We start from the raw sequence: 17,413 nt of genomic DNA, 5'->3' as shown, positions 1-17,413 counted from the left end.
AGTTCGTCGACGACTAGCAGATCGGCGGGATCCTGTAGGTGGAAGTCCGGTGGCGGTGAATGATATAGTCTATCGCCGGAATTACGGGGTCGATAAATTAACCGATCTGTATACAGGGCCATATCGAGTGGAGGCGGTGAGAGGTTCGACTATTGAGCTAGTACGGCTCGCGGATGGGTCGGTAACTACGGCGGCAGTTAATCAGCTGAAGCGAAGCTGCCGTCGGGAGAAGATTGATGAGGTTGGTGAGGAGCCTAGACAGTCCACCACGGCAGTGCAGACAGAGCCGAAGCAGACGGGAGATTGGGGATCCGTAAAGATTGACAGGAAGGATCTACGCCGTTGGAGGGATACTGTGAAGGCGATGTCGAAGTCAGGTCCGGGTATGTTGACCCGGGGAAAGAAGAGAGTGCTGGAGCAGATTGAGGAGGTTAGTAAAGCTCCTCGTAAGCAGCTTTAGGGGGAGTGTGCTGGACCGGGCCTGGGTGCGTGAATATGAGTTTGCGTTCATGAAGATGAGTTTGCGTGCAAGGCTCCATCCAGCTGCGTCACCCCGTGTTATCAAGAGTCTGATCGATCGAGTATAACTGTGCTATAGTTCTATCATTATCTGAGTTATCTCAGTTCTTCTTCTTTGTTTATTTATCTTCGTTCGGTTCGGTTAGAAGATCGGTTCTATCGACCTTCGGCTTAACTGTCTTGACTTACCTCCGTCTTATATTTGTGGTATCGATCGACAGTAACTAAATACCCTACAACTGGCTAGGGCCACTACCGTATCACTAAGTTAGCTGGTATACTACGAGAGCTGGAGTCGAGTTGGCTTATCTAGTTATAGCAGTGAGATATCGATTTTGGTACAGCACCGGCGACATCATTGGAGGATATAAATTTGCATGAGCATGCAATAGTAGGTCCCCGAACAAATCCCGAGTCAATTTGAATACGAACAGGGCATCATACCGGTGAAGTGAATTCCTCTCTGTAGATCGCGGGTACCATAATTTGTTCGGATCGCAGTCCAATGGGAGAAGTTTTCAGAGAGGTTCCGCCTGCCGGTACCTCAAGCCTCTGTGATGGTCGGAAAGCCGCAGCTATGGTGACCGTAAATGAAGAGGTGAGCACCGAGAGATCGAATGATATTATGCATAAGGATTTCGTACTTCAACTACTACTATTCGAGCCGAGCGATATTGCATTCAGGTGAGCAATATGTTACAACTACCACTGCGGCCTATACCTACTATAGGCCAAGTAGCTATCGATGCTCTCCTTACCCCACTGTGACAACAACAACAAGAGCAGGAGAACTCGCTGCATGCATTAATATTATTAATTTAATAATGTGATCATAATCACCACTTCATATCGACAGCTATTGGGCCCATGTTCTTCACGTCATTTACACCATCAATGACCTTCACGCCTTGCTTGTCCTCATCAAGAACCTGAGCCACGCCCCCAGTAGCAGCATCGACAACTCCTGCATTTCGGCGTACAACTAGACATGGTATTCCAGATTTGTGATTGTTGATGATGCCAAGGTTCTCCTTTTCTATCCCCGCGCACACTCCAAACTCCTTCTTCAGAGCGTCTCTGGTCTCAACGTCCCCATACGGCACTCTCAGCCACTCGCCGTGATCCTGCTTGTGGTACTCAACCTATCACAGTGCGCAGTATGAAGAAAAACCGCAGCGAAGATTTTAAAGCCGACCTGCTCCTCCTCTGACTTGTCGCTGGATACAAAGATGATCTCCAACTTGTCCTCATCCTCTTCCTTCACATCCTGGAATGACATACATCTATGCCGACCTAAAAGCAACAAGCACTGACTTCATAGAACTCCTTGAGGATAGGAGTGAACTTGCGGCAAGGGGGGCACCAGTGTGCCGAAAAGTATCTGAGCCCCCTCCATTGAAAACTGTAGTGATAGTAAGTACCGCATACAGAGCAATTTTGTCCTTCTGGGAAAGTACATCGTCAGCTTTCACTTCGGTACCGTCTTGAGTGAGCAGAGTCTTTCCAGCTAATGCGGACATGGAGGGCGAACCAACAACGAGAAGGAGCACTCGACGTTCCCATCTGTGTCACCATAGCTGAGATGTATCACCACCACTCAACTCATGATAGGCTTGATGGTAAGCGTGCAGTAACAGACGTCATTACAACCCCTTTGTGTTGCGAACGTTACATCCGTGGAAAATGCCTATCTATGATTTCTCCCCCACCCTGCGATGGTAGATATAATCAGTCGGAATTCACCTTAACTCGACCTCGCTAGATAAGTAAACAACAACGTGTACATTTTAGTAACACATCAATGCTAATGGACATGCATGCAAAGGCGTCTTTAAGGCTCATCGTCCTTACATCGGCAATGAATGCTCCTCCTACCTCTGGAATAAGGCGACAACACCATCTGAAAGGACAGCTCCAACGTCGATGATCAACAATCATATTCAATACGACTACGCCATTCGGTTAGCTCTCCTCACGATCATGTTCCGAAAATCGGGAATCTCAAAATCCTTATGTTTAAACTCCGTGGCATAGGGGACAGAAATTTGGGGTTCCAGTTCCGAAGGATACATCACTAACAATATACAACGTCTTAGACTTTTCCACGAAGTTTGCAAACCCCATTCATCATGAATCCCAGATCACACATGAAATGACAAGCACGTCCCCCCCTATTCATGTTGTAGCCTCACTTGCTGTTGCGTCGTGAGGCGGTTTGGCAGCAATACACTATCGTCCGGCTCGGGAGCTCTGTTAGTCCAGAGTGGCCTCGGCTGGGACTGTACAGCACGCTTCGTGACAGGATTTGCAGTACGGCCTTTCTTCTTCGGCCGATCAGGCATCATGTGGTGACACGTTGGTGACAGGGTCGGTGACGGGCCCACCACTGCCGGAGACGGTTTGGGAGAGGACCGAGCTACTTTCTGAACAGATGCACAATACGAGAGATGCACAATACGCCACCAAAACCCACCTTGGCTGGAGCTACCAATCTGATCGGTCTTTCAAGACTTGGTTTCTCAAGAGCTCGACTGGTAGCCGGGCGTTCGGGAAGGCGAAGAGATTGGTCCTTATCTAGTTCATCGCCACGCAGACGGGCCAGCTCTTGTCTGAGATGTGCATTGAGGCGAACAGTGTATAGCATGGTGATGAGAAAACTGACCAACCTGATCTGTCGCCGTAAGTTGTCCAAATCGACGGACATCCCTTCAAAAAGCCGTAGCGTTGCCTGATTCAGCAGTAGTAGTACTCACAATGAGTACGTACCCTGATGAGTGCTCACCCTGCGACACTCGGGGGACATAGTCTTCAAATCAGCATAATCCCGCATCCGCTTCGAACAGAGCCTATCTACACATCGTTCTATTGCACTCGATGCCTTCACAACCGAGCCGACTGATCCAGAATCTGGTCCCACCTGGAAGACTACCACGTACAGAACATTGCCCCATGACTGAGCTATTCTACTTGCTTAGACCCTGCCTCTAGTGAATCGGGTGATATCAGACGCACAGGAGTCTGCACCAGTGAAGGCTCCCGATGTTCGCCATCAACAGGATGGGCTCGGGATCTTCCAGGTGGTGATGAAGGTCGACTCCGTTCCGCTAACAATCTTCTGTTACAGAGCTTGAAGGGTTTAGCTATCCCGCGCCCACCCATCTTCGTATCACGGGCTCTGTATTCCACACTATAAAGGCAGTCAACGATGACAGTACTCACTCGGCCGACTTCCCTAGACTCGATCGGATCCTCTCTACTCTATCCTCCACACGCTTCAGTCTAGCGCAAAGCTCTGCATTATGAACATCCTGAACAACAGTCAATGGAGCTCTACCCAATAACCAGTAGTCGCTCACAGCTTCCTGCGCAGGATCAGTCGACATCTCCGCTTTTTCAGTTATTCTGATACGAATGTCGGTGAGTGATGGTATAGTAGTAACAGAGGCAGTCTTCACGTGCTGCTCAGGTAGCCTGAGGTGACCAAGTTGGCCTCTGTTCGACTCAGTAGCATATATAGCCTACATGAATCTACCTTCTCCAGCCTTGCCGGGGCTCGACTGTGATGCTCGGGCCGACTGAGATCGTCGGAGGGATTTCGGCTCAGTTTCCTGCCACATACGGGCACTATCACTGATGCTGTATCAACTCTATGAAATCGCGACACTTCAAAAGGTACGTTTGCGGTACTGCACAGAAAGGAGCCCCACGCTCTCCGCTTACTTCAGAAAGATCCTCCCTCGAATTCAGTCTGGAAGCGGACGAGCAAGCGCTACTGGCTACTTCCCGTTCATTCTTGTTGAACTTCCCCTCCATTGAAGATTGAACTGACAGTATCAGCATTAATACACTATCAAGTGGGTCCACCACACTCCGATAGCCCGATACCTCTAGACGAATGATTGACGAGAATCCAAGTCCCGAACGAGCCAAGAGAAACACTATTAAACATCTTATCAACTGTGGGCGGCTGAGGACTGCAACGCCGATGGACAAAAAATACCATAAACTATAAGGCCAGAGCAGTAGCAGCAGAGAAAGAGCCCTCGCCGCTTGCCATGTGCTAATCGCATCAAGGCATCACCGCGTAGGCGAGAACGACCGGAACTGGATCTCCGTGAGATGCCAAGTTCAAGTTGTCGGTGAGCACAGTTGATCAAAATAATTTGGTACCGCGGAGCGTCGCCGGACCAACGGTTCCCTGTTGGGTCAGAAAAACGGTGAGGCGCTCTTTGGAGGAGATGAGCTGATCTGTATAGGCTGCATCAAGGAGAGACGGCTCCGTGGACAGCAGCTCATCTCAGAAATGATAGGCTAATAAGGTGGAACAAGCAGTAAGTATGGCTACAGGACACTATCATAGGAACGACCCAGGTTCGAATCCTGGGACAGCTATTTATAGACTCTTCAGAGCTCACCTTAATCAAAAGGAGGCTCCTCAAAATCAATAAAACGGTAGCGAAATGGGAACCTGGGAAATACACGAACAATGTTCGAGAAGAGAACCGGTAGCATGTGAGAGCGAGAACGCTACTTACATTATCACTAAAAACTTGGATGGCTTGTGGGAGCACATGCCCACTAATATCGATAAGTAACTACCCGACTCGTTAGCCTGTTCGAGGAATGATTCTACCCCTACTAATACCACACCTCAGCTTACTTGATGCCACAGAAGAGCCGTCGGATTCCTCATGGCTTTGGAGGAAGTCCAAACGAAGGCTCTTGTGACCAGTTGGGGTTCCATAGGTGACCTCCTCGGTCCTCACCTTTCTCCGATTGCCAAATCTGAGGGATAATTTCTACTGACAGGTTGGACTGATCAAGGGACTCACTCAGGCTGATCCTCGGGATGTGTGGCAAGAGTGTTACAAGCTTCATCATAATCGGGAGCGATAGGAACACGAATCTGAAAAGATTCACAAGTGCCCCTCGCGCGGCGAACGGATGGGGAAGGGAGGCTACCAAGCGTCTCAAATTGGAGGATGAGTAAATGTGACTGTTCTTGGGCATCTCACGAAAGCGCTCTCTGAGATGCTGAGGACTCGCTGGAGAGGAAGACTTACGAACAGCCCAGTATGACGACATATTAAAGTTAACTGGCTGGAAAAAGCAATTGACCAACCCATAGGCCAACACGAGATAGTTAATAGGGAAAGCACAAGTATAGTTGGAAACCAATAGTACACTTATTGTTATGCATTCAAATCATTACCTCTATTACTCCTCATCAATGTCACTCATATCCTTCGTCAGTTCATCGGCAACCGCCCAGGAGTCTTCAACACACTGCACTACCTTGAGATTATACCTGCGTGCAGTAGGACTACTAGGCTAGAGAATGGAAGGCGATATGATATTACTCTCTCCGGTTCTCGCTCCATAATCTAGCTGCTTCGCTATTAGCTGGACTGTTAGGATTGGGATCACATAGCAATGACTGTATAGACGTTAGAATGGCGGCTATGTCGTATATAGGAGACCACTGATAAACACAAAGTCCTCTCTCGACTAGCGTATCTTTCTCTCAGCGATGAAGATTCATACCTGGTTCTGGAGTATGTCGAGACATATCTCGCCATTAGTGTAGATATTGGGATGGAACATGGGGTTGAGAAACCGCACTCGAGGAGGTTTGGTCGGGAATTCCTCACTAAACGTGACTTCGAGTTGGAAGGTACCTTCGAGTGTGATACGGTGTCCCCAACCATTGCGCTCTTTCGTCCTACCTCCCTCCCATGGCGTATCTTCTGGCCCGAACATGACCGCAGTCCACCTCATGATATCATCCGTGGCTGGAGCCGCACTAACGCCGCTAGGTGGGTCCTGTTGAAGCTTCTTGAGATCTCGAATCAGTCGCCGACGCGCGACGGTTGACATACTTTAGGAAGAACTATTATAGACGAATTGTCGTACACAACGAAGAATATATATGCCGCACTTGTCAACATTCAGGAGAATGAACCGACCGTAGAGATAACAAGTTACCCGTATACAGTGCACGGTCTCAGTACCGGGGTGAATAAAATTCGCTCCCACAAAAACGTGGAATCGGAGACACTTCGCTCCGTCGAATACACCCGCGCTCGCCCGAGCTCTCCCAAGTTGTAGACGGGGAGGCGAATTGTGGCTGCTCATAATTGCTCCTTGCAACCTCTTGAGCCCTCCTATAGTGGATGCTATTGTTTGATGTGCACGAATACTCATGCACCTTTCTCGAGGCTGCGTATCGACTTGGCGGATTCTCAGTTGGCTCCCTGTAAATTTCAGTAGTATGCGTATCGAGAAGTGCTGGTACTGCAGTAGTAATATCTATCCTGGTCATGGTGTGATGTTCGTACGGAATGACGGCAAGGTACTCGTGATAGGCAGCAGCGACAGAGTGCTCCAGTCGCCTTCTATTCAGATCTTCCGTTTCTGCCGATCGAAGTGCCATCGTCACTTCAAGCGGAAGCACAACCCTCGCAAGGCTGCCTGGACCAAGGCATACAGGTAAAGCGATCAGTCACCGTGGGTCGGTAGAGATATGTTTCCTAGGGCTGCCCATGGTAAGGAGATGACTACTGACTCTACTTTCGACTTCGAGAAGAAGAGGAACACTCCTGTAGGATAAATGACTACACGTTGGGTTATGTTTCCATATCTAGGTGAAATACGATCGCGACTTGTGGGTGAAGACAGTCCGAGCGATGAAGATCGTCGATCGCATCAGAACGGTAGCAATAGTAGGTGATATGCTAGATTAACGTTGGTATTAGGTACGCAAGGAGAGGTTCCAGAAGAACAGGTTGGCTGCACAGAGGAAGGTCCGCATCCACCTCGCCGAAAAGGAGATCGCGAAGCAGGGTAGTCAGGCGGGAGCTAGGTTTAGGACTGAACACGTATTTATGACTAGGCGAGCTGCTCAAGAAGCCGATTACCAAGCTGGATCAGATGAAGCGTCGGGAGGAGCTCAAACGCAAGGAAGGAGCTCTGCCGGCTCAAGCAGAGAAGGTCCAGAGAATGGATGTCGATGGTGGTACCGACTCGGACTAGATGTGGAGAGAGACCGCATTCGCTGCGTATACGTCACTACTTACAATACAACTAGCTTAACGTCACATTACTACTGGAAGGTTTCTCCTGGCGATCGCATGATTAGTGGTTGAGTTTGCCTATTGAAGGGGTCGCAGTTGGAGTTGTGTAGTTGGTACAGCTTCAAGCCGATGCCGACCAAGAAGACGGCCAACAAGCTGTCGAGCCGAGACCGACAACGGCCCTCTGATGGTTCAGGCTTCAATCAGTTCGACATGCGGGCCAACAAGACGGCTCGAAAGCCCGTATTGGGAATGGTAATATTGGTTGGTTTAAAGAGTGTCGGACGGTGTTGGGATTGCGATGTCGTGGAAGTCTTCTCTGTTTACAGGCGCAGCAACATGGGTCGCGTCGAAATATGTCGGAGAGTAAGTCCTACGCTAAGACATCCCGTAAGGACTCGTTGCTGAAGGAATTCCGAGCCCTTGGCAAGACTGGTTCCTTCAAGGACAGGTAATTTCGTCTAGGGCCTCCTCATGGCGATTTAACTATGATATTATCTGCTCGCAATTATGTGGCTTACCACTGTACTATGCATCAACCTTTTGACGGAATGGGGCCGCTATGCCAACGGACAACAGGTTCATATGCGCGACTAGGAATATGTGTTAGTGAAACACAGGCGCCTGACTCGATTATAGTGGCGCCACTTGGGCAGAGAGGCCCTGTGTTGGCATAGTTGTCCCAATTGGGCATCACGGCCCCGCACAGACATAGTGGCCTTATTCTGGCTTAGCGGCCCCATCCGAACATAGTGGCCCCATTCTGGAATAGCGGCCCCACTCGGACATAGTGGCCCCATTGTGGCATAGCGACCCCACTCGAACATAGTGGCCCCATTGTGGCATAGCGACCCCACTCGGATATAGTGGCCCCATTGTGGCATAGCGACCCCACTCGGATATAGTGGCCTCATTTTGGCATAGCGACCCCATTCGGACATAGTGGTCGTGTTTGCTTTCATGAATGACTCAGTGACAGCTACGACTTCTTCCAATCAATCACAGCATGTTGATTGTGATGATGAATGTGTGGTTTGACAGGCGATTAGACGCGAAGGCCCAAGGCATGTCGGCGGACGAGTTGGCGTCAGCACGCTTCCGGAAGGAGCGAATCCGGCAACAGGAGAAGAGCAAGAAGAAGCGTAATGCAGCATTTGGGTTGGAAGATGAGGAGGAAGGAGAGGGTTCAGCTGAGGGTGTTGAGGTATGTCGAGGGATGCACTTAGGATCGGTTGGTTACATTGAATGTGGTAGCATAACCTGCTGACACACGGTGGAAAACCAGTGAAGACCATGACGGCTGATGAGCTGCGCGGGGATCCACTCAGCGACTCGGATGACGATGAGGAGCTCAAGAAGGAGATAGAGGCTGAGGTGGGATGTAGGCATCTGAATGTAGTAGCAGATTGCATGATCAGCTGATGAAGACCACTGAACACGGCAAGCATGCTAACAAGCAGGACCTCTACCAGGAGATCATGGCTAAGGCTAAGGCATACAAGGCGGACAGACAGAGGGAGAAGATGAAGCATGTAGTACTCCGGATAAACCCTTTGAAGAAGGCGTATTGCCCGAGATAAGGTTTATCTTGTAATTTCAGGAAGAAGAGCTCAATGCTTTAGATGCTCACTACAAGGGAATCTTACCCTCCCTGAAGTTCAGACCCAACAAGTACAGTATTGAGGTGAGGGAGGTTAAGCGCACAAAGACGGTTACTAACAGTGTTTGCATCATAGGGTATAAAGGCGGCCAACGCTCTGTCATCTGAGGGGCCGGATGAGTTCGATATGATCAGCAAGCAGTTGATGATGGAGGGTGGCCATTCGGCCAAGGCTGCTGATAGGTGAGTCTAGTCGTTCCTGTACTCTGACTAAGAATCAACCAACACTTCCGATGAGTAGCTGTCTCGACTGCTGGTAGCGAAGCGGAGGAGGAATTTTTGTACTGGGAAATGTTCTGGCACGAGCGTTTAGTCTGAAAAGCAAGCGGTGTAGTTTCTGATGAGGAAGCTTTGGCATTGACATCTGACGGGCATTGTCTCCGTTGTCTTTGCTTATATCTTGTATCGTATTCTGTATCGCGTTGCTGGCGAAACTCGGTCGCATTGCTGCATGCTCAATAGCAGATGCCGATAATTCCTCCTCAGGTTGATGAGCTCAGAAGAGGTGGCCCTGGAGAATGCTAAACGACTCGAGAAATTGGAGGAGCAAAGAAAGAATAGAATGCTGAACGATGAGCCTAGCGTAGAAGAATCGCTAGAGGAAGAAGAAGATGTGGGTGAGGGAGAGGAGGAGGAAGGTGAAGAAGAAGAAGAAGATGAGGATGCTGCCTTCGATGAGGAGGGGGGAGAAAGAGACGAGGTAAGTTACCGCTCGACGTGATTGGACAAAAATAGAGAAGATAGAATGTGGCTCGTTATTTCGCTGAGCACAGGTGCCTGAAGAAGCTGTGGAAGAGGCCGCTGGAGTAGAATCCGAAGATGATGAGGAAGAGGAGGAGGTACTGGTGGAGTGGTATGACGTATTTAGTCGGCATTGTTGAACTGGCAGGATATTGAGGATACAGGGAAGAAAGACGGTGGCGCTGTTGCTGCTGATGACAACGAGAGGCTAGCCATGCTAGCGGTCGATGAGAGCGACTCTGATATCGATGATGAGGATGCTCAGGCTGTGGACGAGTACACTACTGCCGAAGAGAGGGGTAGTGATAGTAGTAGTAGTAGTAGTAGTAGTAGTAGTAGTAGTAGTAGTAGTAGTAGTAGTAGTAGTAGTAGTAGTAGTAGTGGTAGTAGTGGTAGTAGTAGTAGTAGTAGTAGTAGTAACACTATAGTTCAATTCGGAGTATTCGATCACAACACATCTGGATGTCAGTTGCTGAAGAGGGTACATCAGTCCAATACCCTACTGAGCTCCCTGTTGGCTTCGACGCCTTCACTAACACTGCATCGGAGGACAAGGCGGGTCTACCATTCTCCGTGTCGTGTCCGCAAGATGGTGATGCTATGGAGAAGTTGCTTACTACTTTCGACCCACTGAGTGAGTTGAATTAATGCTGATGCTTACCACTTCTATAATGGATGTACCATGGTCAGGTCGAGCCAAGTTGGTCTTCAGTCTCATCGCCTGCCACAACACCCCAGATGAGCGCTTTGAGCCTCGCCAGCTGCGGGTAGTAGTGCTGGTCGGGGCTGGGGTCTACGAGGGTTAGTACGATTATTAGGTGCTCTTGAGCTCCCTCTTCTCTTATCTCGCTGATCATGAAATAAGGATGTTGCCTCTTATTCGAGCCCCCTTGATCGACCTTGCTAGGCTTATGCCAGACTGCGCTACTGAGTAACACTCATTCCTGGTCTCACATTTCATCACACCCATCACTAGTTACTTCACTATGAACTTGATCGGGGCCTACGCCAACTCTAGACGCCCTGACGCTAGGGCCATCAATATGTTGCATATTGTTGCTACTGTATTCCAGACAACTGATATAAGGTAGTACGAATGAGATTTGCCCATGTTCTTGGTGGTGGAAATGTCCTTCTATCTAGGCACAGAGTGGTACAGCCTGCACTGATGTTATTGGAGCAATGGGCGTGCTGTACTCAAGACATGAGGCTGCTCGCTCTACTGTAGGGGAGAGTGGTCGGTCGGCTGTCGCTGACGTAGTGTGGGGTAGGTACGAATTCCTCCAGCCGGCGAAGCGATATAGTCCAGCTTTCTTCCAGCTTGCAGGACGCCTCATGCGCTGTGGCACCGAGGTGAGTTCGAATGAGCTTTCTCCTACCGTTTGGCTGAGAGGAAATGAGGAGTTCCTCTTGTGTATTTGCCATGAATGGATGGGTGGTGGTCTCAGACTGAGCAAGAAACGGCGAAGTTGCTGACGCGACGAGTGTGCATGCAGGCTGGCCCGGAGGAGAAGGCAGGTCTTCAGATTGTTATTCAGAAGTGCCTCTAGTCGGTAACTCGCCAGGACCTTCATCGTTCTCTTTCTAGATACTGCCCATCTCTGTCGCGATTGGTGTTGGGTCCGCATGCAAGGCTCCGTCTGCATGCCTTCCGCCCTATAGCCGTACCCAGCTTGGAACCAGTTTTCTACGACCCAGACTCGGCACAGAGTCACATCAAGGGTAAGTAGTCTTCCTATGTGGAGGTCTGTTATGGGTGTGATCAGGCAAGGACCCTATCCTGTATGAGACGCAGAAGATGAAGAGACAGTATAAACAGGAGCGTAGAGGAGCCAAACGGCAGTTGACGAAGGACGCATCCTTCTTACGACATGTGGGTGTTGCCTCGCTGTGAGGGCTCTATTGGGAGTATGGCAGGTTCGGGCGAATGATATGCAAGCTAAGGAGACGGCCATCCAGCATGATAAGAAGCGTATTCGAGCGGCTCTTGATGAGAGCACTAATAACTACAAGGTCATGCGTACTGAGAATGCGAGGATGGACACCAAACTGGTAGGAGCGCGAGAGCTGAGTCGTTGAGAAATCTGTTTGCCATTTGTTGAGCGCCTTTGTTCGGTTACAGAGAGTTTCTCCGCTATATTATTCACTGATGAGCGTACTGGCTTCCTTGTTCAGCATGGAAGCTATAGGAAGAATAAGGCTAAGAAGAAGGCGAATCCCAGAATGGCTGGCAATCAGATGGCACAGAAGTCGACTGACTGATACTCCCACCACGATCATAGTGGATCACGTTAATACTACTACTGGCTATTACACGTTTATGTTTCTTGCACTCTTGCTAACTCTTACCACTATGCCAGGCTTCTTATCAACGACTGGTTATGTTGTCAATCCAACGGTCTGATCTCCGGCTACGTGGGTCGCGGCGCTCGTAAAAACTGCGAAATATTAGCCGGAGGCTCGTAGAGTTTACTTCGCGCTGCTTGCTTGGGATATAAACTTGGCACCCAGCATGACGTGCCTCAGTTTAATGTTTGGGCTTCCTAGTCTGAGTAGCCATGGCGTCCTCTTCTGCGGATAGCCCTGAGGTTATCGAGCTGGACGACTTGGCCAGCATTGGGGCCTTTGGGGAGAAGGGCGAGTCTGTCATTGAATACCCACGGGTCTCTTCGTCATCTACCAGGCGAGGGAGTGGCGCTGCTACCTCTGGTCCTGGTCTAAGGAGGTCCCAACCTGACTTGATTGACGTTCATCAGACTCCTCCTCCTCCTCCAGAGAGGGATAACCAACAAGGTGGGGGATTCACGGATCTGCTAACTAGGAACTGGCAGTCGGCGACTGGCTGGGTATGGCAATCACCTACGGTGAATACGACCGAGACTGGAGGGAGGCTTATAGATGGTGGTGGTGCTGAGCGCTCTATTATGGATATGGAGCCACCGTCTTCTGTGGGTGAACAGTCTAGCTCTCATCACGGTCTAGACATTGGAGCAACATCGCATTCATTGGGCCCTCCTGTCGTAGTGGATCGGAAGCGACGGGTATCCACCGCAAGCTCGCGCCAGGAGGCTGGCCGCGTCTTGAGGGACGACTTCTTGGCGAGCGTAGAAGTGGTGCCTCCCACGCTGATTGACGTGGGAGAAGCTGCACCAGCGAAGGAAGTCGCTGAGAATCGCGAAGGGATAATGGGAGGTATCATGGACTGGTGGGCTCGCGAGGAGAAGGATAAACCCACCTCCGATGACCACGATAATGACTCCCAGTCAAAGTTGAATGCAGAGAAGGTCGCTGCTGAGGAGGAGGATGTGGATCCGCCCGAGACACACAACACGGCGTCCGAAGTCCCCCTTAATCGGTTTGTTCCTAGGCCAGTGATTGGCAAGAGCGCGTTGGGTATCCTTGAGGGCTACTCGGACTCCGAGGTCTATTCACTGTCTAGTACAAGCAGTAGTGATCCGGTAGAGTTGCCCAAGTTTATGGGCAGGGGAACAAGACCAAGTGTAGTGGAGGAAACAATAGGACAGACAGGGGGTCATAGTATTGACCTACTGGGCTTGCAAGATGCCCCATTGCCGAGGGGCTGGCTGGCCGATGTCCACTCAGGATTCCGAATAGATGCTCTGGCACACGCCATGAACAGTTCAAATCTACCAAGGGCGACGGTGGCCGAGATGTCACGAGAGGTGAGTACCAAACGTCTGCGACTTCGCGTTGTCGGTGAGCCTATCATTCGATTCATTCAGATCCTTGCGCATGCGTACGGCTTGCCACCGAGAGTTCCTATGCCCACCATGACGTATTCAGAACATCGAAAGGTGCCTTCAGCTATAAGGCCATCCACACCATTAGAGCCTGCAACACGGACGGTTCAAGAAGCGGACCGAGTTCAGAAGCGTGGCAGCAGGTCTCCTCTGCCAAGTAGGCCTGGTTTCACTTCATGTTACGTTCATGTTCGTCCTTACACTTCATCTTGTGTGTGTTATAGGTTCCACGACTTTCGTTTCTATAAGAGGAGCACCGAGGACCTATATATCAGCGAACAGCTCGCAGGAAGGTGCGGATCTCGCAGCTGCAAGAAGAGTTCACTCTCTAGTGCACCATAAAGATAGGCCAAAGCCATCCTGGAACTCTGGCGTGCCGACGAGACTTGAGACCATCATTGACGAGTGCAAGACGTTATTCAAGCATAACCGCGAGCGGCCAGTGACGCTAGTTGAAGAACCTGCGAACATGTCTGAGGTTGGGAACGGTGCCCTTGAGGACTCGCCCGAGGCTAAGGTTGAAACGAAGGACCCGCCTACTATCCTCAGCGCACCGCCTATGCGACGAGTGTATTGTGAGGTTGATCAGAAGACTGTGGCCGAGCTGAGATCTCCATTGGGACAGTTCCATAGTGACCTACTGCAGGAAGCACTCCGGGCAAAGGCGGTCTGCGAGAAAGCAGAAAGAGCGTATCCTGTCGATAGCAGGGTGCTAGCGGACTTGGCTCGAGCAGCCCGGAGGCGCTTTCATTTGTCTCGAACGATGGCCAGTATACTAGAGAAGAGCGAAATCGCCAGGCGTAATGAGGCCACAGGGAAGACGACTATCGACCCAAAGCCTGTTGTAGAACGGCATGCCCCTGTGTATCGTCTGCCTTCCGTCAGCACACCATCACAACTTATAATTGAGGGAGTGCAACCACCAGAACCACGACTGTTGAGAATAGAAGGAACACTACGTAGACAGAGTCTCGACCACTTGCCCAAGCCTGATTATCAAGAGCATGCTCGAAAGGAATCGTCACCTTGTCGCACTCCATCTGTCCAATCAAGCAGTGTGCTTGGTGATAGCATTAGCTCACGGCGTGGTATGGACGGGGCTAAGTGCTCGAAATGTGATTCGCAAATTGACATGACGGGTAGACGATTATCCAGATCTGTGAAAGAACAGATGAGCAGGTGGAAATGGTGCGAGGGATGCACTTTCGAGATGTTCCCATCGATCTCGGCAGCGCCGAAGCGGTCGAGTTTCGTCAGTCAGAGGGTATACCTCGGCACGAACGCAGAAGAGTGGCTATGGGAGTTGACATTAGAATCAAATTTGCCCATCGAGTACCCGGAAGGAAGTCGGGTTTTATGGCCGACTGGAAGGCACCTTGTTGTTGCATTATTGTTGAAGGATGCCGATGCGAAAAGAACGGTTCGAAAGGCGCCTACAGTAGAAGACGTAGATGCTATTTTCCGATACAGAAAGGGAGACTTGAGAGAAGACTATATGGGCCTACGCGAAGGAGCGGTCCAGCTTGTGGTAGATCTCAGGTTAAAGCAACACGCTCTGCTCAAAGTCGTTCTGAAATCAATACCAATCTTCGTTGTTGAGCTGAAGACGCGAGACAACGATGAACTACTGGGTGGGAGAGTTGCGGAAGTATTGAACGAGGCCCGCAAGAGTATAACGGGAGGCGGTATGACCGCCACTTCTCAATGATGTTCATTAGTGACCATTAGATATATACTTGACAACAAACCTTACCAGAAATTGCCTCTAGATTTGTGTTGTAGTAGGCTACAAATAAGAAAATGGCTACTCAATGCACCTGGAGGGGTGACTTCCATGTATAAGACCTTCAAGCTATAATACGATGTTCCGTGCGACTACAAATTGTGCCGCGTAATTGTGACGGAGATGTTCATAGCTAGATGTTCACTACGCATCGAACGAAACAGCTTCAAGTTAAGATCCTTGCTAGTTACCAGTTGTTGGATTGTTCGTCGTACATCGCGGTCTTCGTGTCACAGTCCGGCTCAGCATGCAAGAGAACATGACCCACTAGATTCGGTTCATACCATCGAGTCGAGATATCATCTTTCCAGAACTCCCGGAACCTTTCTGACACCTTACATGTCTTTGCTAATTGATGAGCTCATTTGGTCCTAGTTTTAAACTAAATGTTTGCTCCATCCCAACGGTTGAAGTCTGTAGAAATTGTTGGAGGATTTGTTCAACGAATTGTGTTGCCCGTAGAAGTGGCGGAAGACAACTGGCTAAGGACAGCACGGACGGGCATCAACCGAGTCGGATTGATTCGATTCTCTTCATGTTGAAGATATTCATTGTGCTAGAGTCGAGGATCTAGGCTAGCCAGATTCATCCCTCGGGACTGCTCGGCTAAGCAACGCTGTGGAAGCTGTGGAAATTGATGAATACGATGATGTTTTACGCACGGGGTGAGATAGGTTCGAGGTACGATTCCCGGTGGTGGCTTTTCTAATGTAATTTATCTTTCGACCTTCGCTCCGCTGTGAAATTGGAATTTAGCTGTGAGTGCTCTTTCAAAACTGGATCGCAGTTTTTACAAACCTTCCAGAACAATGGTTTCTACCACGCTTCCCAGCGACATTTCCGATCGTTTGACGGAAGCCGTTGGTAAATTCGAGATCTCTAAGGATGTGATGATTAAGGTTAAGGACGACTTCCTGGACGAGATGAAGCTCGGTTGGGAGGCCGGTCAGGGTGCTGGTGCCCCTCCTGAGGCATCTAGCGTCAAGATGCTTACCTCTCACATTAATGTGCTCCCTCGTGGTCATGAGGCTGGCATCTACTACGCCCTTGATCTTGGTGGAACCAATCTACGAGTTCTCCGTGTTGTGCTTAGCAGTGAGAAGCAACCTGAGATTGCCGAGAACAGGAAGCCCATCCCTCATGATGTTATGGGTGGCACTGCTGAGGATCTCTTTGGCTTCATCGCTGCCACCGCCAAGGAGCTTACTGACAAATTCCATGATGATGATCTTATGCCTGCTGGTTTCACTTTTTCTTTCCCCATGAGCCAGTCTGCTATCAACCATGGCAAGGTGATCGAGTGGACTAAGGGTTTCTCCGCTACTGGTGTTGTTGGAGAGGACCCTGCTGAGTTGCTCAATAAGGCCTTCAAGGAGCAGGGTGTTCCGATTTATGTTGCTGCTCTGTGTAACGATACTGTCGGAACCCTCATGACTTGCTCTTATGAGTTCGAAGGTTGTGGTACTTGCAGAGTTGGTATGATCATTGGTACCGGTACCAATGCTGCTTACTCTGACCCTACTCTTGGCAATCTGGTCATTAACTGTGAGTGGGGTGGATACAACTTCAAGGAGGTTCCTTCAGTTCTCAACTGCTATGATGAAGATGTAGACAGGGCTTCCCCCAACAAGGGTAGGCAGTATTTCGAGAAGACGATCTCCGGTATGTACTTGGGCGAGTTGACCCGTTTGGCCACCCGTGATGTCCTTAAGGGCTATTCAGCTCATTTGCCTGACTTCCTCAACGAGTCGGGCCTCGATACGAAGTACGTGTGCGCCGCTTTGGAAGGCGATAACCTCGGCTGCGATGATGAGGTTATCATGACTGTTTTCCGTGGTATTGGTGAAGCTGTTCTTGAGCGTAGTGCTCGTCTTTG

At 49.9% G+C, this 17,413-nt stretch overlaps 9 protein-coding genes across 9 annotated transcripts in view; 5 read left to right on the top strand and 4 right to left on the bottom strand.

Annotated features, from left to right (window-relative positions):
- Pmar_PMAR020088 (hypothetical protein) overlaps nt 1-460 on the top strand; it is a gene marked incomplete at both ends in the record, with an annotated part of 4,108 nt that extends 3,648 nt beyond the window's left edge. Inside the window, one exon of the mRNA XM_002779268.1 lies at nt 117-460. Coding sequence (XP_002779314.1) covers nt 117-460 — 344 coding nt within the window. The remainder of the gene's footprint in view (nt 1-116) is intronic.
- An 895-nt stretch (nt 461-1,355) lies between these two features.
- On the bottom strand, nt 1,356-2,039 carry Pmar_PMAR020087 (thioredoxin, putative; the record flags this gene model as incomplete). Its single annotated transcript, XM_002779267.1, has 4 exons — nt 1,356-1,661; nt 1,715-1,786; nt 1,834-1,900; nt 1,948-2,039. 4 exons carry the CDS (start codon nt 2,037-2,039, stop codon nt 1,356-1,358), a joined length of 537 nt encoding a protein of 178 aa, XP_002779313.1.
- Nucleotides 2,040-3,486: 1,447 nt separating this feature from the next.
- On the bottom strand, nt 3,487-3,706 carry Pmar_PMAR020086 (hypothetical protein; the record flags this gene model as incomplete). The annotated part of the gene is made up of 1 exon (XM_002779266.1): nt 3,487-3,706. A coding segment is annotated over one exon (220 nt), but the record flags the coding sequence as incomplete, so codon positions are not given.
- A 1,229-nt stretch (nt 3,707-4,935) lies between these two features.
- Pmar_PMAR020085 (hypothetical protein) lies at nt 4,936-5,604 on the bottom strand (the record flags this gene model as incomplete). The annotated part of the gene is made up of 5 exons (XM_002779265.1): nt 4,936-4,987; nt 5,055-5,148; nt 5,180-5,304; nt 5,352-5,425; nt 5,482-5,604. 5 exons carry the CDS (start codon nt 5,602-5,604, stop codon nt 4,936-4,938), a joined length of 468 nt encoding a protein of 155 aa, XP_002779311.1.
- Nucleotides 5,605-5,736: 132 nt separating this feature from the next.
- Pmar_PMAR020084 (ubiquitin-conjugating enzyme, putative) lies at nt 5,737-6,396 on the bottom strand (the record flags this gene model as incomplete). The annotated part of the gene is made up of 4 exons (XM_002779264.1): nt 5,737-5,827; nt 5,880-6,001; nt 6,064-6,197; nt 6,246-6,396. The coding sequence occupies 4 exons, from the start codon at nt 6,394-6,396 to the stop codon at nt 5,737-5,739; spliced, it is 498 nt and encodes a 165-aa protein (XP_002779310.1).
- A 367-nt stretch (nt 6,397-6,763) lies between these two features.
- Pmar_PMAR020083 (60S ribosomal subunit protein L24, putative) lies at nt 6,764-7,648 on the top strand. Its single transcript, XM_002779263.1, has 6 exons — nt 6,764-6,871; nt 6,923-7,008; nt 7,054-7,120; nt 7,164-7,232; nt 7,275-7,362; nt 7,412-7,648. The coding sequence occupies exons 1-6, from the start codon at nt 6,791-6,793 to the stop codon at nt 7,549-7,551; spliced, it is 531 nt and encodes a 176-aa protein (XP_002779309.1). The 5' UTR covers nt 6,764-6,790; the 3' UTR covers nt 7,552-7,648.
- Nucleotides 7,649-7,686: 38 nt separating this feature from the next.
- Pmar_PMAR020082 (nop14, putative) lies at nt 7,687-12,360 on the top strand. The gene is made up of 21 exons (XM_002779262.1): nt 7,687-7,847; nt 7,922-8,043; nt 8,634-8,796; nt 8,847-8,966; nt 9,011-9,124; nt 9,193-9,276; nt 9,329-9,435; nt 9,739-9,952; nt 10,026-10,091; nt 10,142-10,292; nt 10,463-10,627; nt 10,684-10,760; nt 10,812-10,924; nt 10,970-11,080; nt 11,137-11,217; nt 11,265-11,346; nt 11,442-11,533; nt 11,582-11,715; nt 11,760-11,866; nt 11,911-12,045; nt 12,169-12,360. Exons 1-21 carry the CDS (start codon nt 7,722-7,724, stop codon nt 12,253-12,255), a joined length of 2,451 nt encoding a protein of 816 aa, XP_002779308.1. The 5' UTR covers nt 7,687-7,721; the 3' UTR covers nt 12,256-12,360.
- Nucleotides 12,361-12,551: 191 nt separating this feature from the next.
- Pmar_PMAR020081 (hypothetical protein) lies at nt 12,552-13,608 on the top strand (the record flags this gene model as incomplete). Its single annotated transcript, XM_002779261.1, has 2 exons — nt 12,552-13,493; nt 13,522-13,608. The coding sequence occupies 2 exons, from the start codon at nt 12,552-12,554 to the stop codon at nt 13,606-13,608; spliced, it is 1,029 nt and encodes a 342-aa protein (XP_002779307.1).
- A 2,738-nt stretch (nt 13,609-16,346) lies between these two features.
- Nucleotides 16,347-17,413, top strand: part of Pmar_PMAR020080 (Hexokinase type, putative) — a gene marked incomplete at both ends in the record, with an annotated part of 1,777 nt that continues 710 nt past the window's right edge. Inside the window, one exon of the mRNA XM_002779260.1 lies at nt 16,347-17,387. Within this exon, the coding sequence (XP_002779306.1) occupies nt 16,347-17,387 (1,041 nt within the window). The remainder of the gene's footprint in view (nt 17,388-17,413) is intronic.

The sequence above is a fragment of the Perkinsus marinus genome (genome assembly GCF_000006405.1).
Source record: "Perkinsus marinus ATCC 50983 genomic scaffold scf_1104296947650, whole genome shotgun sequence".
NCBI classification, from domain to species: Eukaryota; Perkinsozoa; order Perkinsida; family Perkinsidae; genus Perkinsus; species Perkinsus marinus.
This window is presented reverse-complemented; position numbering and strand designations above follow the sequence as displayed.

What these genes read in the sequence shown, in the direction of transcription:
- Pmar_PMAR020082 (XM_002779262.1), top strand. Translation starts at nt 7,722, where the DNA reads ATGCCGACCAAGAAGACGGCCAACAAGCTGTCGAGCCGAGACCGACAA. An exon ending in AGAAGGAGATAGAGGCTGAG is followed by an intron (nt 8,967 to 9,010) that starts GTGGGATGTAGG and finishes TTGCATGATCAG; the next exon opens with CTGATGAAGACCACTGAACA. An exon ending in GGCACAGAGTCACATCAAGG is followed by an intron (nt 11,716 to 11,759) that starts GTAAGTAGTCTT and finishes GGGTGTGATCAG; the next exon opens with GCAAGGACCCTATCCTGTAT.
- Pmar_PMAR020083 (XM_002779263.1), top strand. Translation starts at nt 6,791, where the DNA reads ATGCGTATCGAGAAGTGCTGGTACTGCAGTAGTAATATCTATCCTGGT. An exon ending in AGAAGAAGAGGAACACTCCT is followed by an intron (nt 7,121 to 7,163) that starts GTAGGATAAATG and finishes TTCCATATCTAG; the next exon opens with GTGAAATACGATCGCGACTT. An exon ending in AAAGGAGATCGCGAAGCAGG is followed by an intron (nt 7,363 to 7,411) that starts GTAGTCAGGCGG and finishes ATTTATGACTAG; the next exon opens with GCGAGCTGCTCAAGAAGCCG.